This window comes from Notolabrus celidotus, chromosome 11 (genome assembly GCF_009762535.1).
Source record: "Notolabrus celidotus isolate fNotCel1 chromosome 11, fNotCel1.pri, whole genome shotgun sequence".
Lineage (NCBI taxonomy): Eukaryota > Metazoa > Chordata > Actinopteri > Labriformes > Labridae > Notolabrus > Notolabrus celidotus.
This window is the reverse complement of record NC_048282.1, coordinates 19,569,754-19,591,180: the sequence shown is the minus strand read 5'-3', so window position 1 is coordinate 19,591,180 and position 21,427 is coordinate 19,569,754. Positions and strand designations below refer to the sequence as shown.

The 21,427-nt window shown below is 41.4% G+C and overlaps 3 protein-coding genes across 4 annotated transcripts; all 3 read right to left on the bottom strand.

Annotated features, from left to right (window-relative positions):
- Positions 1-241: 241 nt before the first annotated feature.
- hoxc4a (homeobox C4a) lies at positions 242-2,449 on the bottom strand. The gene is made up of 2 exons (XM_034695214.1): positions 1,715-2,449; positions 242-1,208 (listed from the first exon to the last, which is right to left on the bottom strand). Exons 1-2 carry the CDS (start codon positions 2,148-2,150, stop codon positions 847-849), a joined length of 798 nt encoding a protein of 265 aa, XP_034551105.1. The 5' UTR covers positions 2,151-2,449; the 3' UTR covers positions 242-846.
- Positions 2,450-10,777: 8,328 nt separating this feature from the next.
- On the bottom strand, positions 10,778-13,738 carry hoxc5a (homeobox C5a). The gene is made up of 2 exons (XM_034695220.1): positions 13,059-13,738; positions 10,778-11,817 (listed from the first exon to the last, which is right to left on the bottom strand). The coding sequence occupies exons 1-2, from the start codon at positions 13,537-13,539 to the stop codon at positions 11,609-11,611; spliced, it is 690 nt and encodes a 229-aa protein (XP_034551111.1). The 5' UTR covers positions 13,540-13,738; the 3' UTR covers positions 10,778-11,608.
- Positions 13,739-15,077: 1,339 nt separating this feature from the next.
- Positions 15,078-16,773, bottom strand: hoxc6a (homeobox C6a). 2 transcript variants are annotated; one of them, XM_034695218.1, is made up of 2 exons: positions 16,097-16,773; positions 15,078-15,662 (listed from the first exon to the last, which is right to left on the bottom strand). In XM_034695218.1, the coding sequence occupies exons 1-2, from the start codon at positions 16,491-16,493 to the stop codon at positions 15,349-15,351; spliced, it is 711 nt and encodes a 236-aa protein (XP_034551109.1). In that variant the 5' UTR covers positions 16,494-16,773; the 3' UTR covers positions 15,078-15,348. The 2 variants fall into 2 exon arrangements, with proteins under 2 accessions (XP_034551109.1, XP_034551110.1); XM_034695219.1 differs by having other exon boundaries at positions 15,078-15,659.
- Between the last annotated feature and the right edge of the window lie 4,654 nt (positions 16,774-21,427).

The window sequence follows — 21,427 nt, the reverse complement described above, 5'->3', positions numbered from 1 at the left end:
ACACACACACACACACACACACACACACACACACACACAGGCTGTACACATTGCTGATTTAAGGACGCCAGAAAAAGCTTCAGAACTTACAAAGATTGAAAACACAGTGGTTCTTGTGTCCTCTCATGAAACGTTCAGATAGTCACACATGTTTACATTTTTTTAAAGGTCATTTACTCCAAACTGCCAAAAATAAAAGCAGACCTCATCTTGCCTAAAAATGAAGGTTGGACCAAACGTATTTAAAACTAGTAGACACTCACTGTTTTATTGACCAATATGATTAGCACAAGTACACTACACTCCGTTTATTGCATTTCACAATAATCTGCTTTTTAACGGTCTAAAACACAACATCAACACCACAAAACTAAACTGCAAATAAACTCCTGTTTTCTGAAATACACGAGGTAATTTCACACATAATCCAAAACAGACAAGTTCAAGATCAATGGTGTGTTCCAGCTTTTTTATATACCAAAAATAACTATTATTATAGTGATTTCCTTCCAGTGTTGTTTGAAATAAATAGATTGTGCATTTCACCTTATTGGGCAGCAGGGCAAAATAACGGCCCACAATAACATTTTGATAAAATGTATATTTTTTTCTACTTTTTTTGTTCCTTCATTCAAAACATTTTTTAATAAAAAACATTTTAATTGAGCATCAAATAAATTAAACCCTGTGTCACGTAAAAATAATTCAACGGTGTTCGCAGTAATCCATGCTATATAACATGCAATTTATATAACTTTGGACTTAGAGGAAACCGCACAAGATAGCTACCAAAACAAAATATAGAATTGTTCTATAAATAACCAGTTCTTTTTCTGGCTCGTGGGTTTATAACCTGGTAATATCCTCGCCATGCTGCGCTCCGGTCAGTTCGTCGGGGGCCCCTGTGTTAGTGGCCGATGCAGCGGCTACAGCGCCGGCTGCTGAGCCTGTGTTGGAGCCGGACGAGGAGGAGGAGGATCTCACTTTGGTGTTCGGCAGCCTGTGATCCTTTTTCCATTTCATCCTGCGGTTTTGAAACCAGATTTTAATCTGTCGCTCGGAGAGAACCAGGGTGTGCGCAATCTCGATGCGCCTCCGCCGAGTTAAATATCGGTTATAGTGGAATTCCTTCTCCAATTCTAAGACCTGCTGCCTGGTGTAAGCTGTCCTCGACCGCTTGGGCTCCGCACCATTGTACCCCGGGTTCACTGGAAAGAGGAGAAGTGGAGAGACAGAGAAGGGAGGAAAGGAGGGGTAAACAAGAATGGCCTCAACTGAGATATGGCTGCAAAGATTTATTGGATATGAATGTTTGGCTGTTTGAGGGATTTAAATGGGAAGTTAAGAACTTCTTCGAGTAATGAGAGGACACTCACATCCAACTATCAGCTAAATTATTAATGCAAGATTACAAAGCTCAATTTTTTTCTCTTATTCATTTCTCCCCCTCTCTCTCCATCGCGCAATACATAACAGCAGAAGCCACATGGTGATACGGCTGCCCTGAGTATACCTCGGCTATAAAATTTATGGTGGGTGTAATTACCAATGCCGAGTCGTAAATCCGCCTCAATTGTGCCATTTCAAAGGCTTCCCTGCTATCGGAGCAGGGGCTGGCAACGAGATGGGAGTCAGAGGGACTGATAAAGAGAGGGAAAAAGAGGGAGAGAGGAGCATGAGGAGTGCAGGGAACATAAACACACAAGTTGCCTACCAGTGCTGACGTGAATTTTCTTCATCCACGGGTACACCACCGGCTGCTTGGAGGAGGCTGTGCTGTTAGGATGCTCCGGGGTGGCTTGGTTGCAGGCGGAGGTGGCGGCCGGTGGGGTGGCGGGGGACATGGACAACTGTGGGGTTTCACATGAAGCAGGCTGCCCTTTCCCTGTCAGCAGGTGCGCAGATTGGGGTATTCCATGTCCCCGTGGCGTGTCAGGTTCAGGGATGCTTGCACAGTTATACTGGCGCTCTTGGTAGCTCGCCCGCGGAGGATATAACTCCTGGTGGTGATGCTGGTAGCCAGAGTCCCTCGCACGGCTGTAATATTCTGGACTATGCTCGGGGATGTAGTTATTTTGCGAATATTCCTCGCATGGAGGAAATTTCGGATCAATGTAGTTAGACTCCATCAAATACGAGCTCATGATCATTAATTTCTGGAGTGGAAAATAATTTTTCTAGCTTTGTCGTTTTTCTGCTCCATAAAGCCCTCCTACTTGCGAGCAGCCCTGTAAAGTTACTTTTACCACGTGACCCAGTGGCCCAATCGCGGGGTAAGAGGTAGTTCCCGGATAAGGAACCAGAGGTATTTAGCATACCTACAGTCGCCATTGTGGGCACAAATCTCTCTCCCTCTCTCTCTATGTATCTTCCTCTCTCTATCACTCTCTCTCTCCTTCTCTCCCCCCTCTCCCTCTCTGGTTGTGTTACCAAGGCAATTGATCTTGGGGACAAAACTAGTAGCTAGTTGCTGACCAAGGAAAAAATAAAACAGGCAAAATCCACTAGTCTCAATTATTCAAAGGGACAATAGGTGATTCACCAAGGATAAGGCACAACAATAGCAAAGCAATCATTTAGTTAGGCTGCACGCCTTATAGAAAGGTTATCTGCTAATTAATGAAGTCTTTAGCAACAACACTTCAGCTGTGAAACACATTACGCTCCATTAATACACTTAAGAGTTATAGAGCTGCTGCAGCTTTGATGATATTTCTAAAAGCGCTTCAGTACTGATATTTCAAAGGTTTATGGTAAAGCTAAATGTCAGAGAGGAGGACCGGAGGGGGGAGATGATCAGGAGGTGGGGTTGATGTTTGAAAACAGGCCTGATAATCTATAATGATGGAGAACAGAGGATAGGAAGAGTCAGGCTGATTCAACAAAAGCCTGCAATCCACAGAAAGATATTTATCCAGTTTTAAATTATACTCTATTTTGTAATTATGGGTTGTTCGTTAAAGGGCTTAGGCCTGCAAGAAAACAGTTGAGAGTAAAGATTGAATAAAGGATTCTTAAATTTGTTATTCTCAAAGCTAGTTTGAATGTCACAGAGGCAATAATCTGCTTTTCATAAAGCATATGTGATGTGCATTTATGAATAAAAAAAAAGTTTAGTTCATCCAAGTGTGCTGCAGAACAAGATTAACGTGTATGAAAGAGAAAAGCCCAAACGTTCAGCCACATGCTTTTGATTTTTAATAACATCTCATGTTACAGGATACAACTGAAAGCTTTCCATTTGAACATTTAAATACTTTTATGAGCATCAGCCACAAGTCTCAGAGCACAAAAGTGTAAAACACTACAACTATGATATCTCAGGACCAAAGCAACACAGTAATCACAAAGTACAATCATAGCCCTGCAGCCAGCTTTAAACAGCCCCACTGTGGCTTATAACCATGCAGAGAAACATCAGTATGATGTCACACACCAGCCAGCACTGGGACAAACATAATGATGGCACAGACATACAAGAAGGGTACCAATATCATTATGGAGGCACAGACCAGAGAGTCTTAGTGCAACATGATCCACTAACCTCACTTCACAAGAGTCTTGGTGTTATACAGGCCTGAAGTAACATTTGGTAGTTGAAGACCAGAGGAAATATAAGGATATTCAGAGGCTGTTGCGTCTATCATATCAGGTACAGGTGCCTTACTCTTTAAATTTAACTATTACATTATTTGATATTCTTACTTATTGTGTGTAGGAGCAACTTTGATGGCTGAATTTCCCCCCAGGATAAATAAAGTATTTCTGATTCTGATTCTGATTCTGAAATGGAAAAAAACATATATTCTTTCTCTGGCTCATCTGTGATCTCTGCATCTACTCTTGGTTGTCTGCTGCTACAACACTGAAGTCCTTATATTTTACTATTTACTATTTTACTTTTACTTGCAAGACCAGTTATGACCCTTGTTAAGGCCTAAATAAGAGCATGTGACCCACAGCTCATGTCACATTGCAGTCCAATGAATCTGTGCAAGGATAATTTACAACACAAATGCAAGGAAGAATGCTGAAAGGGAGAAAGAATACTTTACCATTTCTGTATGGAAACAAATGTTGCCAATTTACACAAATATTTTCCTTTAAACTAGCCTTTCAGGTTCTGAATATACAAACAAATAGAAAATAAAATTTCAGTCATGCTGCCAGATGGAAACAACACCTCCAAATGTATAATACTTATCATGGCAGAAGAACCCAGCATCAGCCATATTACTGGAGGTCTGCTATCCCTCTGTAAACTGATCCTGCCAGGCTGTATAAACTTGTCATGTGCTGCTGTTGGCTTCCACTTCCCATTCCACACTTAGCTGCAGTCAGACACAGAGGGAATCTCAATAATAGCTTATCAGTTTGGATACAACATCCAGATTTAATTCATGTTATTTTTTGTGTTGGGATACTTATGGGTTATTGGAAGTACAAAAACAATTGAAAATAATGAGTAATTACAACAACAATGGTTACAATAATAAACTGTACGAGGTCCCACTTACACCTGACAGAAGTAGCAAAGAAGCAAATCTATTGGTCAAATGCAGCAGATCCAGTGTTATCATGTGCATCTATTTCCTCTGAAAAAAATTACATAATATTGCTAAAAGTGACGTGGAATGGCATTTCTGGCTCTCCTGTTTGTACAGAATGCGCGCGACATTTCTATTAGCCCTCGCGAGGATGTTAGAGGCGTTTTATAGAGTAATAAAAGCCGTAAATCAGTCACTTTTAAACGACCCCTGGTTCCTAATGTGTTTTACAGGCTCTGACACAGTAGTAGCCTCCACTCTGCACACATGGCTTTACTCTCTGTGGCCTAACCTGCTTGTACAAAATACCACTGTCTGCGCTGCGAATACACTTTGTGACAATGTTATTGCATTGCTTGTGCCTGGATGTGTATGTTTATCACTGATGCTGGGATATGCAGAAGCAAGAAGAAAGCCAGAGAGGAAGAGAGTGGGGGCAGAAGAGGCAGAAGAATCCATTGGCTCTTGGCGTGGTATTTCAGTTGCCCATGTATTCCTGTAGAGACGTATTTGCGACTGTTTGGACTTCACACAAATTCGGTTCTACAGGGTACATATAGACAACTAATGAGTTTTAGGTTAGAAGCTGTAAAGGGGAGCTCTTTGTGCAAGTAGGTTATCACGTCTGAATTAGACTGGCATGCATTTACAGCGAAAAGGCAGAAACAAAGCACGAGCTGGGACTCCCAATCAGGGTAAAATAAGCTCTTTGGAAATTAGAAAATACAGGAAATACTACTCTAACAAATGTTCTACCAAGAGAATCGACTACACATATATGCTGTCCCACAGTCGCATACACGCACACAAAGACGTCGTGCGTAAAGGACAAGAGGCTCCCTCTTTTCGACATTCACCCTCCGCCTTTGAGGTAGCTCCTATATGAATATTCAGTCACAAACACGGCGCATACAAAGGGACGGCGTGACAGCACAGATGAAAAATAAGTTTCTATTGTTCCCAACCATTTCTTGTGCTTGCTATTACCATACTGACCGCTCGGTAACCCTGCTTCCTGCCACTCGGAGAGCTAATGAGAAAAGCCTGGGATGAAAAATGCAATATCAGACATGTGGCCTGTTCGGGGGTTATTAAAAACAGCAAACATGCTCGGATTGTGAATCAATGGAATTGATTACAGTGGAAATGCACAAGGGGCTTCAGACACCGTCAAAAAACATCTCAATCCAGATATTTCTCCGCACGCGTTCTGATTATCAATCCAATAGATTTTTTTTCAAACTAGAGTACAAAGCAACTAAGATGGTAACATTTCCAAAACATCCCACTCATGTTTATTTGGCTTTGTCATATCCTCATCTCAGTACATGCTGTTTGCTGTGCACCCGAGCAGCATGCACACCACACTCCCCTCTCTCTGGCGGACGCATTTTAATATTAGTTAGACAGCCTGACCCGCGTTTCACCCCTCGCGTTTGACTGCTTCCAATAGTTCACTGCCAAGGATTATTGATGGAGAGACAGCAATGAATTCCTTCTCCCCACAAATGGCTCTCAGATCGTGCACCTAGTTCAATAACTAGTTATAATGTAGAAGTACAAAAAATGAGGCCCTCGGGCGGACTAATTTGATGTTTCATTTGTTCATTTGAGGAATTGTAAAGCTTCCTCTTTTTTCCCCCCTCTGCAAAATAACAGAGGTACAAGCGTGTTCACACATGTACATATGTAAACAGAATAAATCTGTGCAGAAGTATGTAGAGGACCTTGTTGTTGTGTCTGTTTTTTTAATTTGGTGGCCCAGCAGCAGCTGACCTGGATGCAGCATGAGCAGCAATATTCCCCACTCCCTGATGAAAATTGTTACGATGCGCGTTTAATCAAACCCTTAACCTAATAGCCTTCGCACGTGCACCCTCCCCAGGTGCAATAACGTTAAACTGGAGCGTCCAGTTAAAATAAAAAGTTTTAATGAAGTGCAGACAGACTGGAGACCAGTTGGGTATGAAGAGCCTGTAAAAGCAGCAACCAGGGGAGCAGAGGTGCTTTTAAATACTGGATGCCCCACAGAAACCATTGTTTGTTTTGCAGCTCATTACAGAAATGCTGTGCTTCATTACTGCAGGGGTGAATCCAGCTCACCTGTGCAACAAGAGTGCAACTCTTCTAGATATTAACTAGACACGAAGTGGACTGCAGGAGGATTGTAATTACAGTTAATTTTTTGTTTGTGCAGTTAATGTTAGAAATAATAAACTATCTATATGGAAGAAACAACAATAATTGTCTTTACACAAACCCCATACACCCTGAATAAACTCGTTAATATTACAGGAATCACAGCCGTGATGTCAAAGCAGCCAGCTGTTTGCCAGCAGCAAAATAACAAGCTGCATTAAGTGTCACAGCTCCTGACTGAAGCCAGGTGCAGAGGCGAGGGCCGATGGGTAACACTTACTGAGACATCCACGGTGCCACTCCTTTTGACCCGATGAACAGTCTGCAAAAAAGAAAAGACGAAAATTAATTCAGGAGTACTCTTTGAGTTAAGATGAGACTTCTTGGCAATCGAAACTTGGCAATATATTCCAGGAAAATTCCAGCATTCAAAAAATCCTTAAATACATTTAATCGATCAAATATTTAACCTCCAGGACATTTACCAAAATAATTGAGCCTTTATTTTGAAGGGAAAAAAACAGTCAGGCGTATTAACATTTTAATGAATAGATGCATTACTTGTTGGTTAAATTTCGTTTATGCTTCATTTAAAATTGCCACCATGAAAGAAAAACTAACACAAATAAAAATGAATCAAATGAAAATATGACAACGATTTACGTCACGTGCTCAAAAAGCAACAGGCCTTCTTGTTTATTTCGAAGCTCACCCTGGAGTAAACCTCTGAGTTGTTCTGAGAAAGTAACCGTTCTGATATATTTCTGAGATTATTTTAATTAAATAATCCTTCATTATGTCCATCTGCATTTCATCTCTTCTGTTTTCAGCTTAATTGGAGGAAGTCTGGCCCAGAAATTCTCTAACGTGGATCCAGCAGAAGAGGACCGAGGACAGACAATCCAGGACGGGTCATTTTCAGACAGTAATAATCTAAATGTACAGGCGTTTTGTTTTTTTCTTGGGTAAATGTTCTAAAAATAGAAATCCCTGGACTTCATCGCGGCTGAATTATGGCACAGTCAATAAAAGAATCACGACTTTGTCTGCACATTGTAAATACATTCGCAGTGAGTTGGGAAAACGGTGTAATGAGAGTTTATGGTTCTTATTTGGAGTCAGACAAAGAGGGAAGTCTGTGCTCACCCGGAAATGACCCCTGTGTGTGAATGATGACAGTGTCATCTCCACAGGTCAGAGAAAGGAACACGAGAGCACAGAACAAGGAGGAGAAAACGGATGTTTACACTGTTTCACTTTTACTCTGCTGGTATTACTCTAGTTTCAGTGAGTGTGTGTTTTCTTTGAGTCACATTAATCTTTGATTTAAAATCCCTTTCAAAATTAAAGAAGGGAAGGGACATAAACACTAAGCAATTTCGATGGTTAGAACGTTCTTGAACCCTTTAAAATCTGTGATTTTACGCATCAAATGTGTTGATAATTTACAGCAAAAAATAACGTATTTTATAATGTTTTTGGAGGGTAATATTTTCATCCATTATGGGCAGTTTTATGGTTATATTTAAAAGTTGCTGATGAAATATCACCTCTAGTTGTTGAGGCAAATATGTCAGAATTACTTCATAAAATTTGGAGTAAAACGAAACAGAACCTTTGGACAAAAAGAGCCTTCCCGTGGACACGTTGCCACAACAGTGTATCATCAGCCACACAGCAGCATGTTACACAGCGCCCCCCATTGGAAGTGCATAACTGATCATTCTGCACACCTGATTAGAAAGCTGAAAAACTAAATAAGTAAACCTGATTCTTCCAAAACAACACAACAGAGACATCACACAGTGTGACGCATATGAAGGTGTATTATTCCAGTTAAGGCAGCATCATAGTCGGCACAAACACACTCTGCACATCTCTCTCTCTCTCTCACTGAGAGCTGAGCTGCGCTCAAACACACACACACACACACACACACACACACACACACACACACACACACACACACACACACACGCGGACTTAATATCAAAATAAGCCATTTGCAGCTCCACACATTGATTAAAGCACACAACGGTATTTCTTGGATGAACTGCTTTCTAAGACTTATGAGCAATTAAATTATGTGCCCTATAGAGAACTATCGAACTACAAGATCAGATCGCCTCATCAGTCTCCAAACTGATCAATTCAGATATATATGCACAAGGGCAAGTTTAAAAGAAAATAAGGAGTAAAACACAAATATTCCTTTGTTGTGCATGAAAGATACTTTTTTGTTAACATACAGCACCAATACCCCCAGCTCTATGTTTTATCAAAGGCTAACGATGTAATAATTAGCATTCTGCAAACTAGTCTTGAATTAAACATGTCTCCTGGCCCAGACATGACCCTGAAACAAGGGGCACACACAAAGCGACGAGGAGGATGCTAACCAGGCTTTGACCTTTAAGAGAAAAGTATAGCACGCCAGAAAACAAAAGTCACATATTTATTTTTAACACGTTTTCTTTCTGTGCCATTAAACTGCGCGATGAATTCAATCAAATAAAATTAAACAAAGCAGGTGTTTGCTTGAAGGAGAGTAACTATATATGATTTAGAAAAAGAGGGTGGGTAGAGGATGAAGCTGGATGCCAGATGATTTTTGATAGTTCTGGCTGACTTTTAATTTTCTCTCATACATTTTGCTCTCCTCTTGCTGACAGGACCAGCGTGCTAAACAAACTGTTGAACAACACGAACTGCCACTGAACTGCAAAACTTAATCAGGCATTAAAACATTCCTTGTGTTTTCTAAAATCAAATACTGCAAATATAAAGCTGATGCTGGGGAAATATAATTCTGAAAATATCCCCCAAAAATTATGAGACAAATTTTGGTACAATCACGTCTCTATCAGTCTAAATGCGCAACACCAAATGTCCTTCAAATTATCACACATCGGCTACTCCAAAAACGCTGTTCTGTCACCATCAAACGATTATTAACCATCAATTTAAATGATTTTGAGGTATTAAATAAACAACCATGCATCCAAAGTCACACTAATCCTAAACACTGACTATATTTACCCCCAGTGAAATAACGGCACAGTCGCAGGCCTGTAGTCAAAGTTAAAATGAACTTACTGCAGCGTGCAGCTCTCCGCAGCAGCCGCCTCTCACACACAGTCCGGAGAAAGGTACTGCATCCTCACTGCCACAAAGCCCTTTCTCCCTCAGATAAGGGGAAGCCGGCAGCTGCGATTCCGGACAGTTAAGATTATATATGATGTGTATATATCGAAGGTTTGTCAGCTCTTCCAGGCCATAAAACCCACTTAAATGACACCACGTGTTCCCTATGCACCATTCACAGGCCCTGCTTGGGGCAATTGGCATATGTAACCTTGTAAACTTTAAAATACCCTAAAAGAAAGACATAGAAAAAGGGGATTGAATGCATTGTCCATGTATAGGTTAGGCCTAGCAGAGCGCAGAGAAAGTGGACGCTGCACTGACCGGTTCTCAAAACCGTCCAGGAAGTTGAATAGGAAGCTCTTAGTTTGAGAGGTGAGTGTATTTTCATTTTCTTTGAGTAGTGATAGAGATAGACAGAATTTACCTCCTAACCTTGACCTAACCCGCAGAATACTGCTACTACTTCTACAAAAGCAATCCGCCTGGTTTTATGTCCTCTAGTGTTGTTTTAACTGCGGCGTAATGATGCTAGGATTAAAGAGCAGGGCCATATCATGAAGGTGCCATATGGCCTAAACTGCGGTGCGTGGCGCGTCCGTCTGCGGCCACAGGAAACCAAAGTTTTGCATCCATGTTGTGTTGTGGGTGAGTGTTATCTCAGGCTAGTTAGAGAGTCTCTTCCTTCCCTGACTAAACAGGAAACGGAGTGTGCCTGTGGTGGAGAGCTGGAAGAGGGGCAATAAAGTTTTATGAGGGCATTAAACTTCTGAGCGCGTTTGTCTGTCAGGGAAATTCAGAGGATTCAGAAGCTGACTAAAAAACGTCATCAGTGGGAAAAGGAAGGATGAAGGTAAAAGGACAGGAATGATAAAGGAAAAAATAAGCTTTTTAAAACTAAATTTCTACTTTCATTTGATACATCAAATATGAGGAATATAATATAGTGTTTTCCATGGTGACATTTTATTCGTTACAATCAACAATTAAGCCATCTATCATTTATTCTGGGCCTTGTTTTAAACCAGGCACCTTAAGTTTACAGAGTGTACAGAAATGGCTTCATTGCACATCACAATATTATCACACACAGTCGCTGCATTACACTGATTTGGATTCACAAAGAAAATACACAACATGGACATAACTCCAGTCAAAAACATGAACTCACTGAACACATCACACATTCTAACTTTATGTTTGCACTGCAACATAACAAACAGAACAAAGAACAAAAGGTAGTTTATACTGCAGGAAAACTGTTTGATAATATGATTTCCAAAGCAGTCTGGAGATTTCTGCGTAGTTTGTTGCGCCTTTGACCATATACGTTCTCTTACATGATGATCAAGAGTCGTCTATCACCCAACCTCCTCTACTTTTACCCTAATTAAAACGCAGATTATTAGTATGGTTGTGCAGCCTCTCAGTGCACTGCAGAGCATTGCGCCTTGCAGCATGAAGGACCCAGCAGCTCCCCCTCAGCCTCGTGTCCCCTCCGTGCAGCAAAGTGAGGTTATCATCGCATGGGCAGCAAATTAATTTAGAAATGTAAACCGATTGATCAAAGTGAGTGATATTCAATACATTAGGTTCCAAACTGCAGCAAGTGACACATAATTGGTGATGAAGCACACAGAGCGGTGTCATGATGTCATTGCTCCTTGCAGTTCATCCGGAGGTCACGCGCCGCTCCAGCACTGTGGTGCAGCAGCAGCAGCAGCAGCAGTGTGGGGCTGACAATATGTGCTCACTGCTACACGTCTTTTCTCGTCTTTTTATTCCTTCACTTTGATCTTTGAGTCCTTCTTCCACTTCATCCGTCTGTTCTGGAACCAAATCTTGATCTGTCTCTCGTTCAGACATAGGGTATGCGCTATCTCCACGCGCCTGCGGCGGCTCAGGTAGCGGTTGAAGTGAAACTCTTTCTCCAGCTCCAGAGTCTGGTAGCGGGTGTAGCTGGTCCTGGAGCGCTTACCCTCCGATTCTGAAGCAGTATTAAAATCAGTTAGCTTTCAGGAGCATTAAAGCGGTAAATGAATAAAGTCATAGTATATTATTATTATTGTTATTAGTATTATTATAACTACCTTTAAAAAGCTCCGCTGTATCCACAAAGAAGAAATACAAGCAGCTTCAATTTATTTAAGCCAACTTCTACCCTGATTTAAAGGATCAAATACCTTTATGTAACCCAATTTAACCTTGTTTAACTTACTGTGGGTATGAGGAATACAAATTTATGTCAGGCTGATAAGTATGGTTAGCTAGATCCAATAAATAAACCCAGAATAAAAGGAGAAATATTTCATAACCTTTTCGCGATACAATATGACAAATATACACCACTCTTTCACATTTAGGAACTGCATTTTTTAGTAGGATCTTTTTAAAAACGGGATAACTGGCCTCCTTGTAAACACTGGCCTCGGCCTATTATCGGCTGCACGAGGTAAATAACACAGGAGGATAAACAGATGTGTACAATCTCGAGATCTAAAGAGGAAACCTGATGTTTTCCAGACATGTTTACAGATATATTTTCATATTTATAGACACACTCGTGCTCAGACGTGTTAAGTAAAGCAACAGGCCTTCTCTTTTGGACTGAAATATTTTTAACAGCACAGCTGCGTGCTCCTGCAAGTTTACACATGGAGTCACACAACACAGAGTTAGCTTCTCTTTTTTTGCAGCAAATGTGCTCTATGTCCATCTGCAGCCCAAACAGTCAACCAGTGGTGTCTGGAGGCAGGGAGAAAGAACACGCCTATTGAAATGTTTTAGAGGTGAAAAGTTCATGAATGGGTCAGGGCATTGGTGTTTCCCAGAGTTCAATTTAAGGCTAAAGCTTCTCCCACACATGCAGTGTGATCATGTAAAAACATGATGCTCTAATAAGGTTGTAAAAAGAAAGAAGGCACAAACTAATTCTTGGAGGGGAATTTGTAAATATTATTTCATAGTTTTATCACAGTTTAGTTCTCTTATCCAATTATAGCACCATAAATCACCCCGCAGATCACCTCTTCACCGTAACAGAGCAGGTTTACGAGCAATGGATGCCTTTGTCATAAAATTTATGACCGCGAGTTTTTATTATTTCCTGCGTTTGGCCTATAAAACTCAAGAGGGGAAAGTGGAACGGGCGAAAAGAAGTGTTGCAGCGTAAAGAGTGAATAAGGGAAAGCATTTTCAGTCTCACTTTAGGAAATAGGCAAACTTTACCGTGGCTCATGTGCAGTTTTGTCATCCATGGATAAATCTGTGGCCGCTGCTCACTGTCCTGCCGCTGGCTCACTTTTGTGGTTCTTTCCACCGCCTGCGTCTTCTCCGCGTTTCTCTCGCTCGCTTGGCTCTTGTTGCCGCCGGATTTCGCGCTCCTCTCCGGGTCTCTATCCGCCCCTAGTCCTAGCAGAGTGCTGCTGCCGTAGCTGAGCCCGCCTGCGTCGTCCACGGACGAGCTGCTGGAGACCATGGTTATCTGTGGTCCTGCCGGGAGAGGAGTATCCGCACTGCCACGCAAGCTAGTTTTCATCTCCTCCCGTTCAGCAGAGGTCGTGGGGACGGGACAAGTGAATATCCCGCTCACATTAACACCCTCATAGCGGCTGGACGTGCGCCCAGACACATCGAAACTAAACATAGTGTTAGGAGAAGTTGTCTCGCTTGTTTGCCTGAGATTGCAGCTGTCAACATAAGAGCTCATGTTAACTAGTTTCTTTTCAAACTAGAGAGGGCTGCGGGATGGATGTTGATCTTATTTCCGTGTTTTTGTTGATCATTGCTTTTCTTTGTAGCCGCTTTTGGAAAATTCACAGCTGTCTGCACTATAAAAATAATCCAGGATTTATAGGTGGAGTAGGCTTTGGTATCTTTTTTTTAATTCTTGATCCGACGTGCGCTGCCCAAATATGGGGTATTTGTATGGGATCACGTGCGCATGTTGGCCAGTCATAAATTGGCTTTGATACTCAATGGGGATATTGATGAATAGGAGAAACGTGTCCGGTAAACTTTGAGCTGTTGGTTGTTGAGGACCAGGCAGGGATGTTTAGCGCGAAAAAAGGGCAGGACAGTAAGACAAGAGCGTCATCTGGTGTCTGGTATGGAGCAGGACGGTCACGAGCGCCCAGAGCTCCCTGACACAACGCGAGTCCACCAATACACACATATTCCAATGATATAATAATAATAATAATAATAATAATAATAATAATAATAATAATAATACTGTTAGATGTCCCCCCCTTGGCTAAACATTTTTACGCTTGGACTCATTTTTACGCACATGGACGCTAAAGTTGTATCAAGCGGTACGGGAATGTTATAGTGTATAACTTGATATTGGATATAATTGCTCATTCCCGCGTACATAACACTACGATTAGATAGTCGGAAATTTTGTATATAGTCAAAAAATTGCTTGAAAATCATCAAACTAACCTATGTGTTTACCCTTTATCTCCACTGACTGTAAAGTTCATGACATATTCAGAAACTTAACAAAAAGCCTTCTTTTACGCACAGAGTTGGTGCGTATTTTATATTAAACTGCCCCTTTGCGCCTATGTAACTCTTTTCTAAAAGTGAAGTGGCTCCCAAAAACACAAGTCCATGGTGAAAGTTTTACAAATATTTTATTCCATGATACACATTTATGACAAAACATGAATTCCCAAACAAAAGTGAAGAATTACAAGTGTACAAATCTATCTCACAGGGATATTGTGTCAAACGACCAAATAAAAGAGAGGGGCTAAAAGCGAAGTTTTTATGTTATGCTGCGTCTATTAAAGCGGCTAAATGCACATAAGTCCTCACAGGGTTGACATAATATACTGTTACTTTGATTATTTACAGGCATTTCAGTTGTGTGTTTATGTATGTATGTATGTATGTATGTATGTATGTATGTATATGTGTGTGTGTGTGTGTGTGTGTGTGTGTGTGTGTGTGTGTGTGTGTGTGTGTGTGTGTGTGTGTGTGTGTGTGTGTGTGTGTGTGTGTGGAGTGTAGTCTATATCCGTGCAACTTTCATATTTATGCAGCAGGACACTTTTCGGCGCATTATTCAAGTACTGGATTATACGGTGATCAAATAAAGTGTCCGGTCCTTCCGTGGAATGTGCGTGTACAATACTGAGCTAGGTCTGACCAACACTGTTATCTGAGAGGTGATCAAAGAGTTCACAGTGATGGATAGGGTGTGGGGGATGTATACACAGATTTTTACTGGCATGGGAATAACGTAGAAATTAATACTTCTTTATTATTTTCACAATACAAGTGACATTGCAGGAAAATAATGTGAAAAATATGAGCGCTCCACATGTCACAGGGGGCCAAACTGTGGCTGAAATAATTTGGATTTCTGAGGCTCAACACTCCTGTGGTCAACATGGTGTATAAGTGGGAGAGCTGCGGGGTAGCCATCATGCAGTGAAGTCGCTCTCAAGTCCATGTAGATTTTTTTAGGTAGTTATGTTGGGTTTTAATGGTGCTTCTTCTTTTTTTACTATTCTTTCTTCTTGTCCTCATCCTTCTCTTCTTCCGCTGCGCCACTGCGTGCTTCCTCCTCCGGAGAGGCTCCTGTTTGTTCACTTCCAGTCACCGTGGAGGTCAGGTTGCTCTCTTTCTTCCATTTCATGCGCCGGTTCTGAAACCAGATTTTGATCTGGCGCTCCGTTAAACAAAGCGCATTGGCGATTTCGATGCGTCTGCGCCTGGTCAGGTAGCGGTTGAAGTGAAACTCCTTCTCCAGCTCGAGTGTTTGGTAGCGAGAGTAGATCTGACGTCCTCTGCGCCTGTCTGTCCCGTAGCCCACTCCTGCTGCGATACAAAGTGGAAGAACTAATTTAATCATTTGTAAGGCGAAGTCTGATTTGACATTAGGATAAGCATGTCTCTGTCTGTGCTTTAAAAATATACTTTGAGGCAGTTAAGCACAAGTTTCCCCTCATAATCTAAATTCATGCAGAAGAATAAATAAATTGATCTGTAAGAGTATCCCCAGGGCCATCTTTACTTTATTATCTTAAATAATAAAAGCATAATAATGCATGCTCTCTTCCTCACGTGCCTCTACATGGCTCCTAAATCTTACCTAAAATGAAAGCTGTTTGTTTGCACATGCAAAGGCCCATCTACAGGTCGAGGGGATACAGTAATGTTTTATGGGGCCATAAAAAGTAACTTACTCTCTTGGTAAGACATATCGTAAAAGTGGCCCATTTCCTTAATTTATTTGTCGTAGTAAAACTCACCGCCGTGTGAGTTCATGCGCTGCATCCACGGGTAGATCGGGATGTTGCTTTTCTGCTCCTGCGCTCCTGCTCTTCCTTGATCCAAACTGTACTCTTGAGCAATGTGGCTTTGTGTATTGAGTCCCATGTTAGTTTGTCTGCAGCTGGGCAGCACATCCTTGTCCTGAAGAAACACGTTTGATCCATACTCGTACTGTGCCCTGCCAGAGCCAAAGACGACATTGTCTTGAGGGGAGTAGAAAGGTGCATATATCCGATTCTGGGTCACAGCGGCACCGTACGACGAAAAATGTCTGACTGTGTCATAGGTGGTGGAGTTCAGGGGGACGTTAGGCAAAACATCTTGACCACCGGATAAATGGCACGAGAGCGACGGGTTTGCGAAATAAGAATTCATACCTTGCTTGTAACCCTCTCACCAAACTCTCCCCACTTCTTTATCGCTCTCTTTTCAATCTCCTTCTCAGTAAATCTCCTTCCCGTCTGTGTCAACCAACCACACCTTTCTCCAAGCTCTTCTTTTTTCTCTCTCCACTTTCTGCCTCTAACTGGACGTGGGCTACTTTGAGGATTCAATATTATTAATTTCCAATCTCCGGTTAAGACGCACAAACGCGAGTGTTATAGCCGAGGCTTGGCTCGGTGAGAGACAATATGACAACGTCAGCTGACCGGTCTCCACCAATTGAGAGGCAGGAGTTGAAGAGAAAGTGTAGCTTTTAGCTCAGAGCTTGAACATTAGTGCTAAATGCCGATAAACACGACGTGGAGTTGGAGTGGCACACTGTCTGTGCAGCCTGGATGGATGAGGCTTTTTTGACTTGAAGTTTTACAAAATGTGGTGTTTGGTGAGGGAAGTGAGGATGAAAAATGGGGCAATGTCATTCAGTACAGGGATCACAGTCATAGCAGAGCGGACTATTTGCATTATAACACACACGAATAGAACTTTAGAGGGTTTTTAAAGAGTGAAATCAACATATTAAGTATGAAGTCATTCATCAGATACAAAGCACAGCAAAATTCCTGTGAGTTCTTGTGGTTTTGTGTGAGTGATTGCATGTGAATGTGTGTGTATAATTGTGTGTGTGTGTGTGTGTGTGTGTGTGTGTGTGTGTGTGTGTGTGTGTGTGTGTGTGTGTGTGTGTGTGTGTGTGTGTGTGTGTGCGTGCGTGTGTATGTGTATGTGTGTGTGTGCTTCAGAAATCAGTTTTAATTTAACCATACCACTGCAGAGGTTTTCCACAACATCCCTATGCTGTCATCCCACAGGAAGCAGCGCCATGGTATACAAACTAAAATTAATATTTGCCTTTTTTCGTTTATCTCACAGAGTTTACAACATACTGTTAATGTTTCCATTGTGTATGAATTATCCGGCGTGTGAGCATTTTCCATGCATTTGCAGTGAACTGGGGGAGGGTGTAGGTGGTTAAGAATGCGTTTATGGTCTCTCTTCTGTGAGGGCAATAAAACAAGTGACGTTCCCCAGCTCACCAACAACTATCTCTGCAGCAGCTACAGCAGCAAAGCCCTGCGAAACGAGCAGCACACATGCAAGCTTCTGCACAGAGTGTAGCAAAGATCTGCGTCTGAGAAGACAATTTCTGACCCTTTTTCTGAAAACACAACCAGTTTTGCGACTGTCCAACACGAGAGACAAAAATCCTCCACAGGCCAGCTGAGCCCGGTGTTCACTATGAGCTGCTACTCTCAGGTACAGTCTCTTTAACTCATAGCATCAAAAGTATGCGTTTTAATTTTACGCCGAAAGTTAGAGCTGATGAAATGCAGTTTTTTTAAAAAATGCTTTTGAATGTTCATACTAAGCCTTTCTTCTGCCATGTTCTGATCATTCTTCGACATTCCTCTGACACACACAGAGGGGAGAGGAACCGATAATTATCTCAGCAGAAAATGACGGGGTTGGAAATTACTTTAGATGTGTTCTGCAAAAATCTTACAGTTCAAGAGCGTGTCTGGGCGAGGCGAAAGAGTCCAAATTATTTATAGAAAACCGACCACTCAACACATCGTTTTTCTATTAAATAAAACAATTATGTACTTTTTGACCAGTTGATGAAATCGCATTTTAATCCCTACAGCACCTATTTAGAAAAAATAATTGCACTTTTTAGCGTTTAAAAGCAAAACTCCTCACATTCATTTAGAACAATATCACCCACATTAATCTGGCATTTCGCAACAGGCCATAATAGATCCCAATAAAAGAATCAATACAGTTATTGAAAATGTCTGTTCAAACGTAGCCACAGCAGCCTATTGGTCCACCTCATTGATTTCCTCAGTAGGGTGAATACTTGCACACTAAACGTGCAACACTGTTTGGTGTGTTGTTTGGGATCCTGAATAGCCCATAAAAGAGACAAGAACAAAGAGGAGGAAGTGGCTGGTGCAATAAAAGTTCCCCTTCACCTTATTCGTGGCCATATGTGACATCCGCGGCGCACAGATTTGAGGCAAATAAAGCGCAAAAGTTGGAGGCTGTAATGTCCATCCACTATTATCCTGGATTTTTTCCCTACTTTTTCTCTGATATCAACGAATCCGCTGATTTAGTGATGCAATAAAGAGAAAGTGTAGGGCGAAAGCAGTCCTCATTTTTGAAAAACATTCTCTATCTAACGCAAATGACAAACTTAAACATTTATTGATCATGAAAACTGTGTTCACGACTTTAACTACACAGTGACTACATTATGTAACTACAATACATTACTTTTAAATTGGATTTACAAAAAGAACACAGGAAAACTGTGAAATCTGCTGTTTGGTGCTGGCTTTTTCTCTTAGAAATTTTGAAAAGCACACTGCGTTAGATACATGACAGCAGGTTTCCTTTTACATGATACTTCGATTGTCACGCAGTCTTGTTTTCATTAACATATTTAAAAAATCAACTTCAAAATTCGCTGAACTTTTTCAAATTTCAACTTTATCAAGAATTACATTAAAGTCTTAGAATTTCAAAACGCTGAATTCCCTTCAATTGTTATTCACAGCCCCCTCGCGAAAAAGAAACACGCTGGTCCATAAAGTTTGGGCTGTAAATAAAAGGCTGAACACTAAAGCCAATGTGTGGACTGGAGGAGCAGGAATGCAGCAGAGCTGGAGTCAGTGTGCAGAATTAGAAAGGTCATTCTTTCCCTCGTGTTTTAGTGTTTTATTGCGGCCCGTGAGGCAAATCACATTCACGGCTTCTGGTGCCGTTTGGTCCACGAGCTTTAGCAGGAAATTATGACAGCGAAGAAGGAAAGAACCAAGCAGGAAAATCATGAATTACTACAGTTGACATAGGACTAACTATTAACCATTGATATTAATAATAAGCGTCCATAACTGATTACTTGTGTGTACGTATTTATTTTGTTTAAGTCATCAGATAAATTCGTAAAGGAGGCTTCAAAAAGACCAATCGTTCAATGATCATTATTTTTATATAAGAAAATGTATTATCATGTTACTACAATATTAAGTTATTTGTCTGGGATATAAGTTTAATTGCCATCATGTTGCACCGCATATCAATTAAAACTTTTGAAGGTTCTCGTGCAGAAGGCCTAACTTTACCACCCTGCGCCCCTGCAGCACAACAGGGCCCGTCCATGTGAACGCTTCTTTACGCATGCCTTTAAATCTACATTAATACACAGCACCACAACATAGCTCAGTATTAGTTGTACGGGACCTGTAAAATTTCTACATTATCAGCCATGATTAAAACCACAGCGAGGGAGGAGAAGAGTGTTCAGACTCTGAAGCTTTTTTTCCTCTCCCCCGCTCCTAACCTGACTAATAAGGAGTAATTCACATACTAACAATGTAAAGCCCTCTATAAGCACTTTACCATCGCTGGCTGGCCCAATTAATGTCCGGAAGTGTTCGACTTTATGCTCGTTAAGCACTCAGGAAGCTGTTGGCCAATGAGCGCATGTTGATCCACACATCATAAATTAGGACCATTAGAAGGCAAAATTTTGAGCCCTGTCGGGATTTGTAAGTGAGGTTCTAAATGTGGTGATGCGGACAGATTCATGACTGCATGCAGCTTTATGCCAGACTATCTGTGCTTTTAAAACACTGCAGGGCAAAACAATAGACTGTGCTTTTCCCCTCTTATTTTAAACTAAGATTTACCTCACAGCACAAATGGATCGTATTAAACAGACCCTCTCTGTCTCTCTCTCTCCTCTCTCCAGACGCGCTTTGATGCAGCAGCAGACAAGATGTTTCATAAGGGAAAAGCAAACAACGTGGCTGACAGTAGGTTTGAAGACTTTAAAGGCTTTCACAACAACGCTTAGACCATATTTTCATATGACTGAAAAGCACGAGAGTGTGTGCTGCTTGAGAAGGAGACACACACATACACATGAAATTACTTTGGAACAACACAAAAGACATTTTGTCGCAGCGCAGACAATAATAAAACACAGAGGGAGCAGAGCTTTAAAAAAACAGCTAGCTTTCAACTTCACAGGCACACAAATACTGCTGTCTGAGTCTCTCTCTCTCACACACACACACACACACACACACACACACACACACACATACACACACACACAATTGTATTTATGATGCCTTTGGAAACTTCTACAATTAGCAAACTACTTTGTCTTAGGGTGCAAGGCTTATTTAGTAAAACCCTTTTTTTCCCCCAGACATGTTGTATTTTTTTCAATGTTGATTTCACACACATGTTGCAAGCACGTAAGCATACATTTACGCACCAATGCTGCGCACATAAATCTGTGTCTCCGCCACAAATGGTGTCGTGCTGCATGTAAAGTGTTTGGAAAATGATCTGGGTTTTGCCTAAATATTGATTTAGATCAAAATGTGTAAAAGATGATCAGAACAGGAGTGTGTTTAATCATAATAAGGCAACCATTATGTAAAAAACTACTCTGAGCTGTACACTGGTTTTGATGCATGAGGATATCTGTGATGATTGTTGCTCGTGGTCTAAATAAAATCTCGTACCACCAATCACAATGTTGTCAGTGATTATGTCACAGGACAGGATCTCACAGCAAATCATGGCATATTGAACTTTCAAACATTAAAAACTGATCTGACTGAACATCTCCCTTATTCGAGCTGACAACAACAACAGCAGCAGCAACAACAACAACAATAACAAATGAGACAGTCGGAAACACTCCTCTGTGTCAGTTCGTGCAGCAGTGTATCAGCTGACATCCGCAGTGGACCTCCGCCGAAAGGCAGCAGCCATAAACAACAAGCCTCAACACCCGCCCACTTCCACATGTAACACCAGTGTTCGCTAGGGGGCACTGCCGGGAT

What these genes read in the sequence shown, in the direction of transcription:
- hoxc4a (XM_034695214.1), bottom strand. Translation starts at nt 2,150, where the DNA reads ATGATCATGAGCTCGTATTTGATGGAGTCTAACTACATTGATCCGAAA. An exon ending in GAAAATTCACGTCAGCACTG is followed by an intron (nt 1,209 to 1,714) that starts GTAGGCAACTTG and finishes TCCTCTTTCCAG; the next exon opens with TGAACCCGGGGTACAATGGT.
- hoxc5a (XM_034695220.1), bottom strand. Translation starts at nt 13,539, where the DNA reads ATGAGCTCTTATGTTGACAGCTGCAATCTCAGGCAAACAAGCGAGACA. An exon ending in AAAACTGCACATGAGCCACG is followed by an intron (nt 11,818 to 13,058) that starts GTAAAGTTTGCC and finishes ATACTGCTTCAG; the next exon opens with AATCGGAGGGTAAGCGCTCC.
- hoxc6a (XM_034695218.1), bottom strand. Translation starts at nt 16,493, where the DNA reads ATGAATTCTTATTTCGCAAACCCGTCGCTCTCGTGCCATTTATCCGGT. An exon ending in GCGCATGAACTCACACGGCG is followed by an intron (nt 15,663 to 16,096) that starts GTGAGTTTTACT and finishes TTTGTATCGCAG; the next exon opens with CAGGAGTGGGCTACGGGACA.